The following is a 19,832-nucleotide window of genomic DNA, read 5'->3' as shown; positions in this document are numbered from 1 at the left end:
GTGCAAAACATTGTGGGCCATATAAATCTGTACATCACTCGTTCTTTAGTTGTCTTGTTTTGTTTTATTGACCATCATTTTGACCACTTTTTTTTACCATCACGGGTTTTTTTTTTTTTACTTTGTTACAGACTAGGGTTGTTAATCCATTTCTCTCACCAGCCTATGGCAGGTGCGCCATCCGTAATAATACCAGTGACTTTATTCCATGGTAGTTTCATGTCATCTACAGCGGAACAAACAGCAGCAAATAAATCTGTTCCTCTTTTTTGGTCCTTAAGGCTCTGAAGGTCAAGTAGCCTCATTGTTCCGACACACAACACAAAACTATCCACAATACTACACACTAACTACACAAGACAACACATTAACTACACACTCCAAAGATGCTAAATGTCACAAATCTCTCACATCTCAAAACTCGCTCTCTTTTTTTCTGCTGTCTCTCTCTCTCTCTTGCCGTCACTCCTAAAACTTCCTCCTCTTCCTAAACGACCAAATGTCATGTTGCCATATCATTTTTTGATTGGTCGACATGGTGCGTTTTTCCACCAACACGAACAGGCTGTTTTTTGTTTTATTTTTTACATTTTTTGGTCATAAGCAGAGCGTGCTTGCCAGCACTGTCCTTAGACATTAAACGTGGTGAAACTATTCAGGAAAAAACTCCGCATATGTATTGTTTATCATGACTGTGATTTTATGTGGCCTATCAGCACAATTTAAAAGCTGGTATATATTACCTTGTTGTTTTTTAATCTTAAAGTGGTCATGTGATTGGCTTACCATGACTACTTTATTCTTCCTCAGTCAAACAACAACACTCATGCGATTGTTTTGCCCCCTTAGCTCCAGATGTTGTGCCAAAAAGTGATCATCTGCTAGAAAATGATTGCTGTCCACAGCTACATCTGTGCAACTGATGGTGCAGTAAGCTGAAGACAGCTTCAACCGACTGTTTGTTGAAAAATAGTAACGTGACTGCACCGCGTTTTCTTGTTAGTAACGGCAACGGTGTTGTAATAATAGGAATAGTAATTAGTTAGATTACTCGTTACTGAAAAAAGTAACGCCGTTACTTGTTACGCCGTTATTCCCATCACCGGTTACGAGCCAGGCAAACATTGGCAAACTCTTGCTTCTTCTCAGGACAAATGTTCTCCACCATTTTCATCACACAGTCTTTAATGAATTCACTATCAGAAAAAGGTTTGCAGTGCTTGGCAATCAGCTTGCCTTTGCGCCATTTTCATGTAACTCATGGGCACTTGTAGAAAAAGTGCTGTGTTAAAACAGCTTCGAGTTGCTTCAATTTTTTACCATGTTCTTTCCCAGTTAGCTTGTCGTAGATAGCGTATTTCGTCTGGTAGTGCCTCTTAATATTGAATTCCCTGAAAACAGCCACAGTATCTTGGCAGATTTTTTAACTTTGCTCTGCTCATTGCTGACATGCAGGACTGGAACTTGGAGGAAGTCTTGGGACGTTTCTACCTCCTCAAAAGGATTTCATCCTGTATGGCTAGAAGAATTCATCTACAGCTGATGTGTTCCCTCTATCCTCGACTATAACCTCATCAAAACTGGAAGTAGCATTAGCAAAAGGTTTTTAGAATTTTTACTTTTTTCAAAATGTTTAATTTTAAAATAATTTGATTATACAGTTGCTATTACCTGATTGAGCTTTTTGCTTGTCCCTGATAAATTGAATATAATTGAGTATTAAAATACAGTTATTTGAGGTTCTTATCTGCTATTCTACCCTTTAACCCTTTAAGACCTACCATAGAACCAAGAACCAGAGCTTACTTTATACTTTTACATGCTGTAGTTCCATTTTTGGGAGCATTTCAAGTTGCTATACATCAATACAACTGTTATAGCCCATATTTTAATAATATGTATGCATTAAGTCCATAGTAACTACAAAAATTGCAAAAAACTGCAGTAAACTAAAAAAAAAAAATTGAAAATCGTTTTTGTTTGTTTTTTTTTTATATATATTTCTACCTGGAGAAATTTAAGAGGTTTATTCCTCAAAACTGTAAATACAAAAAAGTTGCACAAAATAGTTTACAACAACAGGAAATTTATTTTAAGTGTCTTCATAGTTTTATTTTTGAAATACACCAATTTTTATATATTGCAGGAAAAACGAAAATAAATATTATAATGCAAATTTGCAAAAAAAACAAGCATATGCATCAAAATAAACTATTTCCAGCAGTGCAATATGAGTCCTAAGCATCCCAGAAACAACACAGAAAGTCATAAAGTCAAACATAACTTTTAACTCATTCACTGCCATTGACGTCTATAGCCGTCAATTGCAGTGAATGAGTCAATGGGTTTAACTCATTCACTGCCAATGGCTGGCAGTGAATGAGTTAAAAACACCAGTATAGGCTCATAAGGCCTTGATGGTAAAAAACCAAATTTCCGCAAAATGACGTCACTTCCGGTTTTGGGCAAGACATGGCGGACATGCGATAGTTCGCGCTGATGGACGTAGGAAGTGTTACAAACGGCTGATCAGATCGGCAAAGCGTGTTTCTGGAATATTATGTTTTTATTGCTGCAAGTGCTTTTTATGCAGTTTTTACAAAGCTATATGTGGAAGGAAACCGTGACCTAGGACAAGCTGATGGCATAAGATGTAAGTACAACTCCTCTGGTTTCATATGCAAAACAAAATTATTGCGCTAGCTTACGTGGTTGCAGTGCTACCAGGATTTAAAAATAGTTACACAAAACAGAGCGTGCCCGCTCCGACCGGCTTTAAAGGGTTAATGTTGAATTCTCTCACAGCTGCTTTATTCCCATATTGTTGCAGTATATTAATGACTAAAGTGGATTATTTCAGTTGTTCTCCTGACTGAAGTTTGGTCCATTTACAGCATCCTGCCATGCGATTGCATTTGTTCTCCCAATAATTTTTATAGAGTGGAAAAAAGTTAGCGTTCATCCTCCAGCTTCACTGTTTATGTTATGCTAACATAGTTGTGTTGCTATCAATCACGTAGCACATCCTTATATACCAGCTAACCCAACTTCAGTAACCCTAAAAAAGTCACTGCTGTTTAGTTTTCTGTATTCATTTATGTTGGAAGTGATAGCAGAGTTGTACGTTTTAATTTTTTCAGAAATCTCTCAGTCAGAACATGGCATATCATGTTTAGGTGGAAACTAGCGAGGTAACTTCCTGCTAACTTCTAACTCTGTTAAATTAAAAAAATTCTGTTTTCATGAATGCCTGGATGTTAAACTTTATTGTTATACCTGGTAAAGCAGCAACGCTGACCATTTTATTAAAGATTAAAGAATTTAGACAGTTTTTAACTCTCAATGATGCTGCAGTGTTTGTTTGACTTTGGGACCTGAAGCGGACAGAGTTTTGGACCCAGATTAGGCTCCTGACTATGGTAGCCGTAATGCTCAGACAATCCATCAAGCGGTGCAACTTTGTAGTTTACCAAAGTCATACTAAAACATTTTTTGACAGTGTTTTGAATGGTGTGTACCACATAAAATTGGTTCGAGGTCAGTAAGCACAACCAGAATTCATACGTAAGGCACGCCAGATTATACGACACACTGTCGACTTTTGAGAAAATTAAAGGATTTTGACTGCACCTTATTCTGCAGAAAATACGGTACACAGAAGAAAATAATATATCACAATATGGATTTTAGGCCATATTGCCCCCAGCCCTAGTAGTGTCTGAGAGGTGGCTGTTTTCCAAGGTAAAGAAAATGCTGGATGATACCCCCCACCCACTCCATGACATGCTGGCTAGTCACAGGAGCACATTGAGTGAGAAACTGAGATTGCCAAAGAGCACCACTGAACAATGCAGGAAATCATTCCTGCCCGTGGCCATCTCCCTGTACAACTCCACCACCTAATATACTGTAAACACTGCAATAGTTACACCCTTTTTGTGCATGCTCTTTTCTACTCTGTAATATCCTTGTAAATATTCTCGATATTTATTTAAAATCACCTCTGTTAACTCTTGATATTTATAATTGAGTGATTTGTATATATTAGTCCTATTTCTTAAATTTGTAAAAATCTGTAATATATTATATTGTTTAAATTGTTTAAACTGTTGCTGTTACTGTCTTGGGGAAACTGTAACCCACATAATTTCCTTAGGGATTAATAAAGTATGCTAGTATTCTGAATCTGGTTTGGAGATAAACTCTCTGGATGAGAATCTTTTTAGAGTATCTTTGGAGAGACCTAAGAAAACTGTTGGAGAGCTTTGTGTGTCTGGGAGCCTGGCATTGTCACTACTCTTAAGTTCTGATTGTCGCACATTTTAAACTGAAAATAATCTGCACTGAAGTTTGAAAGTTGAGACCTGTATTTGAGTCCTGCCTGAGTTGTTTTTGTGAAATGATCAGCATGGTTTTGATCACCATCAGTTCAAGACAGACCAAATACAAGAATATAGAGTAAAACTGCTAAATGAATCCAACTTGAAAGCTTAGTTTATTAAAATAATTTCAATTACATTTAACTTCCTTAACCTCCTAGGACCTAGCGTCCACATATGTGGACATCACATTTTGGGTTGGCTAGACCAAAATAATAGGCAGCACGGTGGCACGGTGGTTAGCGCTGTTGCCGCACAGCAAGAAGGTCCTGAGTTCAATTCCAACACCAGGCCGGGGTCTTTCTGTGTGGAGTTTGCATGTTCTCCCCGTGTTTGCGTGGGTTCCCTCCGGGTACTCCGGCTTCCTCCCACCGTCCAAAGACATGCAGCTTGTGGGGATAGGTTAATTGGAAAATCCAAATTGTCACTAGGTGTGAATGTGCGAATGAATGTGAGTGCGAATGGTTGTCTGTCCCTGTGTGTTGGCCCTGCGACAGACTGGCGACCTGTCCAGGGTGTACCCTGCCTCTCGCCCTATGACAGCTGGGATAGGCTCCAGTGCCCCCCGCGACCCTGAAAAGGATAAGCGGAAGCGAATGGATGGATGGATGGATAGACCAAAATACTAAATTTTGCTCTACAAGGGCCTGATTTCCACATGTAAGGACGTTATACTTCCACTGTTCTATTGAAATTTAAAACAAATGTCCTCATATGTGGATCTCATTTTTCTCAGACACAAACATCAGGTCAAAAAAATATATCTGGCAATTCTTTGGTTCTTTGGTTTTTCATTCATCAGGTCCCAATCAGCCCAAATAGCAAAGATAAATTAAAAATGCATGCCGTGAAAGAGTTTGGGTCTTAGGAGGTAAATAGGTTAATTTTACAGTGGAGTGTCAAAAAGTCAATGCTTCTCTTTGAAAAGTGTGGTTGTTTTGTATTTAAACTGCATTTTAAAAGAACAGCAACCAAAAGACGACTAAATAACTGTCTTTAATATTTAATATTTGTTAATTGTATTTGTTTATTTAATTTTTGGCCTAAACTGTGCAAAAAAAAAAATCCTTTTGACATAAACTGAAAATTTTATGACACAATGCCACGACCCATAACAGCTTTCTTTGTGTTCATCTCTGGTCTCAACAGGATTATGTAACATTTGGGTCCAAACAGTGTGATCAAGAGTCCAAAACTTGAAGCAAGAATGGCAAACACCTCCACTGCATCTGCAAGATTTCCTGGTGAGCTGATATAAGCAGGAACAAAGGCCACCCACACAGCACAGAAGATCAGCATGCTGAATGTGATGAGCTTGGCCTCATTAAAACTATCAGGGAGATTCCTCACCAGGAATGCAATTAAAAAACTGAGGACAGCCAGCACACCAATATAGCCCAATAACACTGCAAAACCAACAGTTGACCCAACTGCACACTCATACACTATCTTGTCATTGTGGTATTGGGTGTTTTTATGTGGAGTTGGAGAGGAAGAGACAAGCCAGGTAGTGCAGATGGCTGCCTGAATAGATGTAAGAAACAGAACTGTTCCTCTCTGCTGCATTGCACCAAACCACTTCAGACTGGCTCCCCCTCCTGGCTTGGAGGCTTTGAACACAGCCAGAACAACCATGGTTTTTACCAGGATGCATGAGACACAAAGCACAAAGCTGATGCCAAACGCTGCATGCCTGAGTTGGCACGTCCACATCCTGGGCCGTCCAATGAACAAAAGTGAACACAGGAAACACAACTTAAGTGACAACAATAGCTGGAAACTAAGTTCTGAATTGTTGGCACGTACTATAGGTGTTGTGCGATGGTAGATAAAGATCCCCAGAACAACAGCACATATAAATGTTCCCAGTAAGGAGGTTGCTGTTAAACAAATACCCAAAGGGTCATGATAGGAGAGAAACTCTGTCTTCTTAGGAATGCATAGATCACGCTGTGGGTTTGACCAAAAATCCTCTGGACAACTGGTGCACTCCAATGAGCCTAACAAAGAGGGGTTGATGGTGAAATGCATCCTATATTTCACAGAAATTAAATCAATTATGTCATACAGAAAGATAAACACCCACTGCTTGTGTTAGTGATCTTTCCCTCAGAACAAGGGATGCAGTCAAAACAGCATTCGGGCTCCGCCTTCCTTCTCACCATGTGGGTACCAGGAGGACAACTCTCACTGCATACTGATTGAGGTGGCTATTGGATATAAAAAATAAATATTTATTGCCTGCTACAATTCTATATAACTGTAAATGTCATAAAAGGTACTTGTCAAATAAAAACATATCTAACCATTTTGGATTCAAAGTTCCAGAAGATTTTGCCTTCATCAAGTATGAGTTCTTCACCTTTGAAAGCTGTCCTTTTAACATCACCCACATTCTGAACTTTAGTGCTTCCATCAGGGAGCCACAACCAGTTAATAACATCATAAATTGGTACCACATCACCATTCTCGTCAAATGACACTTGATCGCCAAATGGAGTGGTGAAGTTCACTCTTTCCATGTAATAAACAAGCTGTTTGAAAGGAATGTATAATAAATTAATTCGTTTTTACTCTGAAACCAATTATAGAAAGAATGTTTTTTTCATAGATGGACTGTAAAATGATATCACATCTGCCATGGCTCCAGTAACTTTACAGTGAAATCAGTGGCAATTTTTCAGTTTAGTAATCAGATATAATATTATATCTATGGTGCCTACATATATAAAGTCATTTATATCTAAGTCACAATCAACCAAGGCACATTACTAAAGGTCCTGCATAGAAGTTAATGACCTTCATGACTTAAATACATTAACTACTTTTACTCACAAGTATGGCAAATCCCCTTTCAGAAATTCTGTGGGATCAAGGCCCCAGACATCCAGTGGCCCCCAGAACACGAGAGCCCAAGAAGCCCAATGTGCATTTAAAACAATGGAGGGCATGCCCCTCCCATGTTTCAAATGCACTTTAGAACAGCACACAGCAACACCACATATCAGTCGGCAGAGGCAGGCATGGGGTCTTCACACCCCTATTCTCTGGTTACCATCGGGGTGGGGGCTGGGAGGAGGTACCATCACCCCTCTGGGGGTGGTGGTACCTGGACCTGGGGTATAGAGTATTTTTGGGGAGTGTAAGTGTGTGTATAGTGTCCATTTATGTCTGTTTCCATGTTGGGCGAGTGATAGTACATGTGTGTATAAGGGTGGGAAAGTTTGTGTCTGTGTGTGCCTATTCATCTGTGTCAATATGTCAGGTCGAGTCTTAGACTCGACCTCTCTGTGACCATCTCAGGCCCCCCCCCCCACACACACACACACACCACACTCCCTGCCGGTGAGTGATGCCCACAGACGTCGGTAAGTTGGTGGTTCTGGGTTTCCGGGGCTGGGCGCTCAGATGTGTGCCGGCTCACTCCTGGTGGCTGCTTGGTGGGGCCTGACACGGTGGCCCTTCTGATAGTCCTCCTTGGGCTCTCATGCTCTGGGGGCCTCTGAATGTCTGGGGCCTGGATCTCCTCCATGCCTGCTTTATGCCCTGGGGGACGAGGCTATGGCTCCCCACACCCTCTATTTCAATTCAATTTTATTTATACAGCGCCAAATCACAACAACAGTCGCCTCAAGGTAGACCCTACAATAATAAATACAGAGAAAAACCCAGCAATCAAATGATTCCCTATGAGCAAGCACTTTAGCAACAGTGGGAAAGAAAATCTCCCTTTTAACAGGAAGAAACCTCTGGCAGAACCAGGCTCAGGGAGAGGCGGCCATCTGCTAACCAGATTATTACATGAAGAAACCTTTTGAATACAAGCGTGCTCACGCATACACGGGTGCTCACAGACATAAACTATATCTTTCTTGGCTGCTGCTACCTCAAAGCACATTGTGCTTCGTATTAGTATTTAGTGATAGTTACAGTTATCTAGGTTATTGCTGTGGTGTAATGTTTATTGTGTTGCTCTCCTTTTCATTGTTTTCTTTTTCATTTTGTTCTCACTCAACAGGTGATCCAGTGGTTTTTTATTTTTATTTTTTAATTGTCTTCTCTCACTGTCCCTTGTCGGGATGAAATATTATTTTATAATCTATGTTACTATTCATAATCCTTATTTATTACTGTTGCATCATTTATGATTTATCATTATTGTTGTTTCATTGACACATTTGTTGAAGCTGGTCTCTATTTCAGGTGTTAGCATAAGCACATAATAATCTTTCATTGCAGGTGCAACTGTAATCATGTTGTGCGCATATTGCATAATTGAAGGGTTGAGGCTCGGTCAAGTTAATTAATGGTTTGAAGCTACGGGCAGCGCGATGTCTGGCCGATCAATGGAGCAAAGTTCAGCTATTGAAAGGTTGCCTACATGTTTACAGTATAATTTGCTACATATTGTCTGTGTGCATTCAGCAGCCTCCTGCATTGGAGGTGGAGGTGGAGTACTGGTTTGGGCTGGTATCATCAAAGATGAGCTTGTGGGGCCTTTTCGGGTTGAGGATGGAGTCAAGCTCAACTCCCAGTCCTACTGCCAGTTTCTGGAAGACACCTTCTTCAAGCAGTGGTACAGGAAGAAGTCTGCATCCTTCAAGAAAAACATGATTTTCATGCAGGACAATGCTCCATCACACGCGTCCAAGTACTCCACAGCGTGGCTGGCAAGAAAGGATTTAAAAGAAGAAAAACTAATGACATGGCCACCTTGTTCACCTGATCTGAACTCCATTGAGAACCTGTGGTCCATCATCAAATGTGAGATTTACAAGGAGGGAGAACAGTACACCTCTCTGAACAGTGTCTGGGAGGCTGTGGTTGCTGCTGCACGCAATGTTGATGGTGAACAGATCAAAACACTGACAGGATCCATGGATGGCAGGCTTTTGAGTGTCCTTGCAAAGAAAGGTGGCTATATTGGTCGCTGATTTGTTTTTGTTTTGTTTTTGAATGTCAGAAATGTATATTTGTGAATGTGGAGATGTTATATTGGTTTCACTGGTAAAAATAAATAATTGAAATGGGTATATATTTGTTTTTTGTTAAGTTGCCTAATAATTATGCACAGTAATAGTCACCTGCACACACAGATATCCCCCTAAAATAGCTAAAACTAAAAACAAACTAAAAACTACTTCCAAAAACATTCAGCTTTGATATTAATGAGTTTTTCGGGTTCATTGAGAACATGGTTGTTGTTCAATAATAAAATTATTCCTCAAAAACACAACTTGCCTAATAATTCTGCACTCCCTGTATGTGTTTTAATAAAATCATTTGTGTTGACCCACTATGGACTTTCAGTCGTGTGTCTCTTCCTCAAAAATTCGAACCGCAACACTCTCTTCCCCTGTGTTTTTCTTTTCGTCCCTTTCTTTCTCACTTCCTTTCCTATCCCAAAGTCATGTCTGTCCCATCTGCAAAAACTTAAAATAAAATAAAATAAAATAAAATAAATAATAATAACAAAGGGCAATCAAATGGACCAAAACGGCAAGGTTGTGACGATCCACTTGATAAAGTAAATCTGTCCCTCAGACAATAATTCTGATGGCTAAAGAACCAAACGGAACAGGAGAAGAAATCACCCCCCCCCCCCCCCCCTGAAAAAAAACAACAACAAAAAAACAAAAAACAAAACAAAACAAAGCAAAACAAAAAAAAAACACGATGTGTTCAGAGATGGAGTGTAAAATTATACCACACCTGCCAAGGCTCCAGTGACTGTAAGGTGGCACATTTGTTCCCACTGAAGGGCCCTCTTCCTGGCTTGCACCGTAGCATATCATCAAGGGAATGTGCCAGTGCATATACAGCTTTGTACACATTATACTCAGGCCTCAGGTTGGAAATATCCAAGTACTCAGTGTCAACATTTCCTAGATCTTCCTGTCCAGTGCATAGTGCACCTCCACCTTCCAGCCAGCCTGCTGGAGCTGGAGCAAATCTGCACTGAAATGTGAATTCCCAAAACTGATTCACCTGAAATATTTTGGAAAATCTTTGTTACACATTATGAAAATATATAATTGTTGTGACTACCACAGTAAAAGTGTTTAAGTCTCACCAAGCTATTTCCGTAGCTAGTGTTGTGATGTAGATCAGGACGTATTTGCAACAGGAATTTCCTGAGCCCTGGTATTTCTCCTCGACGAATGGTAATACCCAGTGTACCACCCAGGTATGGCATAAAGTGAGGTGTTTGAAGCACAGCAGATTCTGTCCAGGCCTCGCTGGCTATCCACTGTAGGCCTGTCACATTTTGCCTTACTACCTGTGAATTAGATCAGACCAAATCTATGAAATAATATTGTAATTCCAACTTCTTTACTGAAACAAATTCAAATTTTATTTGTCACATACACAACCATACACAGTATGACACGAGGTGAAATGCCTGTAGCTGTGCAATGCCCGACCATTAAATGACAGTGGTTTTACAGTATTTACAATTTACAGGTTATTACAACATTTACAGATTTAACTTAGAAATTTACAGTAAAACTGTGAAAATAGCAGAAAGAGATTATAAATTATAGGAAGTGTGCATGACGAAAAACCAGAGTGCGTGTGGTGATGTGATGTGTGTGAGAGTGTAGTCTTATAGTGATGTGATCTGTGTGGGAGAGTCCAGTCCTACACCTGGTTCAGGGCCCGAATAGCCTGGGGGAAGAAGCTCCTCCTCGTCATTCTCTCTGTTTTGGCCTTAAGGGAGCGGAAGCGCTTCCCAGACCTTAACAGTGAGAAGAGTCCATTGTTGGGATGGGAGAGGTCCATCATAATCTTCCTAGCTTTGGTCTTGCACCGCTTGGTGTAGATGGACAGCAGGTCATGGAGCTCTGATTGAATGATGCGTTCGGCCGAGCGCACCACTCTTTGCAGAGTCTGTCCTGCTTGGTGCTGTTCCCAATCCAGGTGCAGATGTTTCCCGCCAGGACACTCTCGATGGTGCAAGAGTAAAAGTTCTTGAGCACCTTCAGTGGCAGATGGAAGTCTCTAAATCTTCTGAGGAAGAAGAGACGCTGACGGGCTTTCTTAACCAGGGTGTTGATGTGACAGGACCATGACAGGTCCTGAGTGATGTGGACACCCAGGTATCGGAAACTGTCCACTCTCTCCACTGGCGTGCCACTGATGATGTGGGGCTTGTAATTCCTCGCCTGCTTTGTAGTGAAGTCCACGATCAGCTCCTTAGTCTTGCTGACGTTTAGGAGGAGGTTATTCTCCTGGCACCAGGTCTCCAGGTTCCTAATCTCCTTCAGGTAGGCCGTCTCGATGTTGTCGGAGATCAGGCCCACACAACCCGTTCTCACTCCCAAAGCGTAACATTTTACGCTAGGTGACAAATCGTCACCATATTACGTTTTCGGCTACCCACCACGTTCCGAAATGACGACCTCGGAAAAAGAGGAAATATGAGAACCGTCTGGACTGAACCTACACATGTTCGCTCTTTTTCTTCAAATCGCTTAGAAACACGCTATTTAACATCATTAAAGTCCTGGTTAAGGTCAGGAATAAGGTTATGGTCAGGGCTAGGGATAAGGTTAGGTTTAGGGCTGGAATACAGGGCTGGCACGTCTACTACCGCGGGAGCGTCATTGCACTGGATTCAAGCCATAACCCGCCGCGTACCATAAGAACGCCGAAGGTCTCCTTTCGCGTTCCTCAGGAACGCCGCGGGACGTGACAAAACGTCGACATGTTACGCCTCGGGAGTGAGAACGCTCTGGCCCACAACAACAGTGTCGTCAGCAAACTTGACAATGGAGGTGGTGTCTGATGTGGCTACACAGTCATAAGTGTACAGTGAGTACAGCAGGGGGCTTAAAACACAGCCCTGAGGCACTCCAGTGCTGAGTGAGATGGAGGGGGAGACTTGTTTTCCCACCCTCACTCATTGGGGTCTGTCTGTGAGGAAGTTGAGGATCCACTGACACAGTAATGAGCTGAGTCCTAGATCCGTCAACTTGGTGAAAAGCTTGGAGGGAATTATTGTGTTGAATGCTGAACTGTAGTCCACGAACAGCATCCTCTGCCAGTGTCCAGGTGACTCAGGGATGTGTGAAGCAGGTGAGATATGGCATCGGTTTATGAACATAAACATAAACAGTTTATGATCTTTAAAATGAATTCTGAATTATTAAATTTCTGTACTCATTTCTGCACTCACAATGATATGTAATACGTGTTTTAAACAATATAATTATGAAGACCTCTGTAACTAGTAATTATTTAAAGTATTTTAAAGTGAAACCTCATCCATAAGGTGCATCATGCGACTAGGATGTTCAAAGACAATGACAACTCGAGCTGTAGAGGTTTTCATCAAATCAACAATCCTCCGGAGTTCATCTGTGTCTTTGTCCCAGGGTAAAACCTCAGTGTAGGCCAGGCAACCTTCACCAGACACACTCAGCTCAGACTGAAAGGATCTGGCTGCATGAAGTCCATAATCATCATCACTGACGAGCAGACCTGCCCAAGTCCAGCCGAAATGTTTTAGAATCTGGATCATTGCACGTACCTAAGTGAATACAGATTAACGTGTAAGTGCACCGAAAAGAAAAGGAAAACTTTCGGCGTGTTATATTTTTTTTCATCATCCACAATACAGCATTTAAATATAATTGCAATTTAGCCTTAATCTCTGAGATAATACAGATATTAAATAGAGTGTAATTCTCAAAACTAATTATATTATTATTTCTAATATTTTCACATCCTTGTGTTTTCTTCTTTTACACAGATATTGAAACAGACTTTTGCGTTTCCATTTTAATTGTGATGACAAATTTTCACCTGGAAAGCATCACTTGGGATCGTTCTAAAGAAGGATGGATACTTTTGACGGTCACTCAGGCAGGAACATGTGGCAAAATAACTCACCTGTGAAAGATACAGACTGTATATTGGGGAGCTATCCACGTAGCGATATCTTAACTTTGTCATCATGACTGCATTATTTTTTTCATAAAATGGTTTTACATTTTCAATTAAATCAAATTAATCCATGAAAACTGTTACATGGTCAAGCAGAAAACTTACCATAGGTACTCTGTACAAGCCTAAGACGTTGGAGATTGCAATAGAATTTGTAGAAGATGAATCACCCACAACCCCTATGACTGGAGGATTTCCAACACATGTATCATCTACTACAATTTGATCCTCTTGACCACTGGCTAATGACAATGCTCCACGGAATCCAATTCCAAGTTCAAGGCAGTTATCATAAAGAGTGTATCCCAGAGTCACATTAGGTAGCAGGTTTGAGTTTCTGTTGATCTCATCAATAGCAAAGGCCATGGTCTGTGCAAGCTTAAATCCTAGGACATACACACTAAGACAAGAAAATTTTAATTACTAATATATATATAATACAACACAGGTTTTAAATTACAAGTAAACGAGTGCCTTTTGAAAAAGTTAAAAAAGTAGAAATATTATAAACAATTAAGGATACTGAATAAATAAAGACACAATATATATGCAATAAAATATCTGACAATAAAATATATGTACAATGCAGATTTTTGAAAAATAAGAAAATGAGTGCAGTTTGAAAATGTTGCAAAAGTAATGACATTTTAATCAATTAAGGAAACTGAATAACAATTAAATATTATTGAAAAAAAATGAAGATCCATTGTGTAGTTATTTTAGATATAAAATACATATTTATACTGGAAATAAGTTTAACAGTTTTCTTATTCCATTTTTTTCATTCTGTTTCCCTGTCATAGTTACCCATGGCAAGTAGGCTGTTGTGGCTGCGAGGTAAAAGACAGATCAGGAACACTTGAAAAGAAATGGACTTGAAACAGTCCACCCAGAACCACATCTCCAGTTTTTTGCATCTCATTTAGATGAAACTGTCCCTGCAGCTGACAGGACAAAGAAAACTGAGGAGTGGATTGAGTCGAAGAAACACAGGAATACAGCAAAACAACCACAACTAAATTGTTATGCAAAGATGAGCACATGACAGCTTTCTGAATTGTTGAGACCAGTCATTAGGTTTTATTGTTTGCCATTCCCTTTTATTGACTTGCTGTGTTGTTTAATCTTGCACACCACCCATCAGGGAAGAAGGAGGTGTATACTTTTCATTTGAGATTGCTTTGTATCCAGGCAAACTCAGGGAACACTGTGAGTAAATTAGTCATCAGTAATAACTCACTGAAGAATTGTCAGAGCAACAGGTGTTTCTGTGTGCATATCAAGTGACACAAAAGAAGAATAGCAGAAATAACAGCTCATAATTCATGTACAGCAAAGTTCATGTGGAATGTCTCAACAACATCATATTAAAGAGCTTCAGTCCATATTTGATTTGAAAAAGGATAGAAAACAAAATTGTTGAGGGGACGACAACAAAACAAAAACAAAGGGGCATGAGCATGGGCAGGACACCAAGCTACAAAGGGCAAGAGGCGACTCGAAAATGTAATGGATGTGGAAGATTGTCCTGAGAAGTAGCGTTTTTTTATATGGGGGAAATGGGCGGTTGCCCAGAGCGGCATTGTGGTGGGGGCGGCATCATGGCAATGGCATTTTGGGCATTGCATTGGCACCAATTGGTTTTCTCTTGCCCATTTTTGCCCATGTTTGCCCATGTTTGCGAGGTGCTCCTGCTGCTTGTCACACAGGGAGGAGAGGGGCAGGATGGCTGGGTGGAGCGACATCTAATAAGCAGCTCACAAAATAAAACAAAATAAGAACAAACCAACAAACTAGGGCTTTCAATGTAAATGCTGTCATCATGTTTAACGTGATTAAAAGTTTTAACTCAATTAATCTATTTGGAGTGCAGAATGACTCAAAATCCTTGAAATGTCTCTGTCAATGCATTTCGTGCAGTTTTTCCAAAGTTTGTCCATTCTGTGCTCTAGATGGGTTAATTGCATTAAAAATATTAATCACGTTAATCGTGATGAGGCAGTTAACTCATTAACGTTGACAGCCCTACAACAAACACAAAAACTGAAGACATTATGATATAGACTTATAATTTGCACCGACATGTTTTCTAAATTCTATCACACAAATATACGCGAAAAGTGAGCACGAGGGCCCTCAGTGCCTGCTTGCTGCTTGCTGATGCTGTGCTGAAGTCTCACACACAACTTGTCGAAAGGGGACGGGGCGGGCTGCTTCCAAATAGTGCACATTTCATTCATAATATTGTCAATCCAAGCCCATTATGTAGTAATTATTTTTCCTGGGTTGTGTGAAATCCCAGAAAAAAAGCCCTATACAAGGTGTTGGTCTATTAGTTTATGTTGTGGGGTTGGGTGATTATACTGCAGTGCAAAATTACTGATGGAAGATGGACAAGAGGAGGAGAATGTGCAAATGTGCCGATGTGCCAAGACACATCTGCTTACCTGCAAAAGATACAGGTAAGCAGATGTGTTTTTGCATAATGGCAGGTATTATGTATCCTGAAACAAGGTAACATTCATTAGTAAGGATTGGGAAAACTTCTGTTTACGTTTGTTAGCCACTTTGCTATGATAGTAAACAGTAGACCGACAGTAGACACTGAGGCGGCTTATTGAATCTTTTGGACTGTGTTCAGCATAATATTAATTAGCCATTAATTGGAAGAGGTGTACTGTTGATTTGTCTAGTATTCACAATGTATGATGAATTATAATGACTGTTTGTTAGCAATTTGCATACTCTCTCTCTCTCCCTATATAAAATATTTATTTGGTTAAATTCAGTATGGTTCCGAGAACAGTTTTCACAATAACAGATGTTAACGGACAATCCTTAATCCATGTTGTGTGTCTGTTTTGGTGTGTGTGTGTGTGGGGGGGGGGGGCACCAAATTAGCCAGGACCCCCACTATATGTACCAGTCTGTGGTACAGCGTGGGCGACCGTGGCTCAGGGGATTGGGAATCGCATCTGTAACCGGAAGGTTGCCGGTTCGATCCCTGGGCTCTCTGTCCTGGTCGTTGTGTCCTTGGGCAAGACACTTTACCCTAAATTAAATTCTTTCACTTGGGGTAGTAATTTGTCCCAGATGGAGTCAGCATTCCACCCTTTCCGGCTGAGAACTATGGTCTCTGACTTGGGGGTGCTGATTCTCACACCACTCCAGTGCAAGCTGGAGGTCACCCCCCGATTAAGCAAACAGTGCCACATCATCTGCAAAAAGTAAAGAATTTTTGAGCTGATTTTATATTCAGTTCAAAATTTCAATTTTTTAGTGCAATCTTCACATACTTTAACCAAAGCACACTCTTTGTGAAATCACCTGCTAATTATATTCACAGTATTCATTCACTGTGTCTTTAGGGATTCACTACATTAGCTTAGTTTACCTTGTGGCTGACTTGCTATGAGCAGGACTGTGATGGTATCAGCCACACAGGGGTAAATTAGTCCATTTTTTACTTTATTAGTTTGCTTTGCAGTTTTCTTCATTAATCATTTGGTTAAACCTAACACTGGTATTATGAGGCGCACACATAGTAACATTGTGTGGTTTTTCTAAAATGTTTTGTTATATAAATTATGTTTCTCTTTCTTTGAGTTACCTGGGTTTGGGCGGTGGCTGTTTCCTGTCTGGGCAAAAGGCGTGGCTGAGGACTCTGGGAACAAAATGCCTGCTCAGCAGGACCAACCATGGGCTTACCAGGAGCCCCCTGCTCCTGGTAAGCCCATGGTAAGCCAGTGGTCAAGAGGATCAAATTGTAGTAGATGATACATGTGTTGGAAATCCTCCAGTCATAGGGGTTGTGGGTGAGCCGTCCTCTACAAATTCTATTGCAATCTCCAACGTCTTAGGCTTGTACAGAGTACCTATGGTAAGTTTTCTGCTTGACCATGTAACAGTTTTCATGGATTAATTTGATTTAATTGAAAATGTAAAACCATTTTATGAAAAAAATAATGCAGTCATGATGACAAAGTTAAGATATCTCTACGTGGATAGCTCCCCAATATACAGTCTGTATCTTTCACAGGTGAGTTATTTTGCCACATGTTCCTGCCTGAGTGACCGTCAAAAGTATCCATCCTTCTTTAGAACGATCCCAAGTGATGCTTTCCAGGTGAAAATTTGTCATCACAATTAAAATGGAAACGCAAAAGTCTGTTTCAATATCTGTGTAAAAGAAGAAAACACAAGGATGTGAAAATATTAGAAATAATAATATAATTAGTTTTGAGAATTACACTCTATTTAATATCTGTATTATCTCAGAGATTAAGGCTAAATTGCAATTATATTTAAATGCTGTATTGTGGATGATGAAAAAAAATATAACACGCCGAAAGTTTTCCTTTTCTTTTCGGTGCACTTACACGTTAATCTGTATTCACTTAGGTACGTGCAATGATCCAGATTCTAAAACATTTCGGCTGGACTTGGGCAGGTCTGCTCATCAGTGATGATGATTATGGACTTCAGCCAGATCCTTTCAGTCTTTCAGTCTCGGTCGTTGTGTCCTTGGGCAAGACACTTCGCCTGTTGCCTACTGGTGGTGGTCAGAGGGCCCGGTGGCGCCAGTGTCCGGCAGCCTCGCCTCTGTCAGTGCGCCCCAGGGTGGCTGTGGCTACAATGTAGCTTGCCATCAGCAATGTGTGAATGTGTGTGTGAATGGGTGGATGGCTGGATGTGTAAAGCGCTTTGGGGTCCTTAGGGACTAGTAAAGCGCTATACAAATAGAGGCCATTTACCATTTTATTTTCTCTTATTGGGAAAAATGAATTGTGATACTGGAGATTGGAGTTGCTCACCATCAAGATGGTGCTGGAAGAATTACAATTGGCTGAGTGGAGACTGGCTTGAGGACACGGATTGGACGGACCAAACTCCCGAGAGGATGAATGCATGACAAGCCTTGTGGGCCCTTTTCTTTCTTTGCTTCATCTTCTCCATTATCTACAGACTTGGATCATTAAACCAGATGCTTTGTCCAGACCGTTCTCCTCCATGGATAACAAACCCGAAGATGAAACCATCCTACCTCCATCTTGTATCACTGGCTCTCTAACACTGGAAATCATGCCTTTAGAGGATGCTTAGAGGAAGGAACCGGATCCAAGCGGTGGACACCCCAACCAGCTCCACGTGCCCTGCATCCTCTTGAAAAATATTCATTGGGTACTTACAGCAAGATTTTTGTGTCTTTCATACCAAATCTTTTCTTCACAATCTGTTCTGGTGACCCGCTTTAATGACAGAAATCTGAGAATATGTCCTTGCCTGTTCACAGAATAAACCTTCCAAAACCCTGCAAGAAGGTTTGTTGAGGCCTCTTCCCACTTCAAGCTAACCTTGGTCTCATGTAGCCTGAAACATGAGTTATACTTACCACCATTAACCGGTTTTCCAAAGCAGCCCATTTTGTTGCTCTCCTGAAGCTTTTGTCCATCATCAAAACAGCCCAGCTCCTCATTAAACATGTCTTCTGACTTCATGGCATTCCCAGTGATGTCGTGTCTAATATCGACCCTAAAGGTACATCTCCAGTATGGAAGGAGTTCTGTTCAGGGCATGAGCTCAGGTTAGTTTATCCTCTGGTTTCCATCCACAGAGAAACACAGCGTATAAAACAGGAGCTAGAATTCGTACTCTGCTGCATTGCCTGTAGAATACAATCCACCTGGAGGGGAATAAGGTGGAATATGGCCATAACACGATGACATCCTCAGCCACGGGTCTGTCACTGTTTGAGGCATCCTTTGGCTACCAAACTACTCTCTTCCCCTCTGCTTGAGGGTGAACTAATGGTGCCCTCAGCACAGTATCATTTCCACAGGTGTTGCTATCTATGGAAAGCAACCTAATCTGAACTCCTGAGAACCGGAGATCAAAATAAACGTGTAGTCGATCATAATCGAACTCCTGCACCAGCCTATCAACCAGGTCAAAAGGTTTGTTTTTCCACAGAGAACATTCCCCTCCACATGCAATCAAAGAAACCCAATTTCACCAAACATCTTGAAGTTGTTTCTGGCTCTCTGCCTCATCTCTCTCCTTATCTCTTTGTCTGCGTGTGTGTGTGTGTGTGTGTGTGTGTGTGTGTGTGTGTGTGTGTGTGTGTGTGTGTGTGTGTGTGCGAGTGTGTATTCCGTGTACTTTGAGTACTTTGAGTTTTGTGCATTGTCTGGACTTTTCATAGGTTCCTGCCTTTTGGTTTCTACATAACACTGGATGTCCACTCATCTGTCACTGATGACTTTGTTAGTGCCTCTTCTTAATTGGCTGGTCACAGGAGCACGTTAAGTTTGGGAAGACACTCTAGAAAAGTGTTGGAGAGCTATGTGTGTCTGGGAGCCTGGCATTGTCACTACTCTTAAGTTCTGATTGTCGCACATTTTGAACTGAGAACAAACTGCACTGAAGTTTGAAAGTTGAGACCTGTATTTGAGTCCTGCCCGAGTTGTTTTCATGAAATGATCAGCATGGTTTTGATCACCATCA

General features: G+C 40.8%; 1 protein-coding gene across 1 annotated transcript; it reads right to left on the bottom strand.

The window, feature by feature from the left end:
- Window positions 1-5,468: 5,468 nt before the first annotated feature.
- Window positions 5,469-14,245, bottom strand: LOC101468219 (extracellular calcium-sensing receptor-like). Its single transcript, XM_024805049.2, has 9 exons — window positions 14,136-14,245; window positions 13,434-13,728; window positions 13,188-13,274; window positions 12,643-12,912; window positions 10,453-10,659; window positions 10,092-10,367; window positions 6,686-6,913; window positions 6,466-6,589; window positions 5,469-6,379 (listed from the first exon to the last, which is right to left on the bottom strand). The coding sequence occupies exons 1-9, from the start codon at window positions 14,243-14,245 to the stop codon at window positions 5,469-5,471; spliced, it is 2,508 nt and encodes an 835-aa protein (XP_024660817.2).
- Between the last annotated feature and the right edge of the window lie 5,587 nt (window positions 14,246-19,832).

The sequence above is a fragment of the Maylandia zebra genome, linkage group LG14, assembly GCF_041146795.1.
Source record: "Maylandia zebra isolate NMK-2024a linkage group LG14, Mzebra_GT3a, whole genome shotgun sequence".
Classification (NCBI taxonomy): domain Eukaryota; kingdom Metazoa; phylum Chordata; class Actinopteri; order Cichliformes; family Cichlidae; genus Maylandia; species Maylandia zebra.
This window is presented reverse-complemented; position numbering and strand designations above follow the sequence as displayed.

Excerpts from the sequence above, each read along its gene's own strand:
- LOC101468219 (XM_024805049.2), bottom strand. The coding sequence starts at position 14,245 with ATGCAAAAAACTGGAGATGTGGTTCTGGGTGGACTGTTTCAAGTCCAT. Across the intron at positions 6,914-10,091 it reads AGTCACTGGAGCCTTGGCAG|CTTGTTTATTACATGGAAAG; the intron begins GTGTGGTATAAT and ends CCTTTCAAACAG. Across the intron at positions 6,590-6,685 it reads GGAACTTTGAATCCAAAATG|CCACCTCAATCAGTATGCAG; the intron begins GTTAGATATGTT and ends TATATCCAATAG.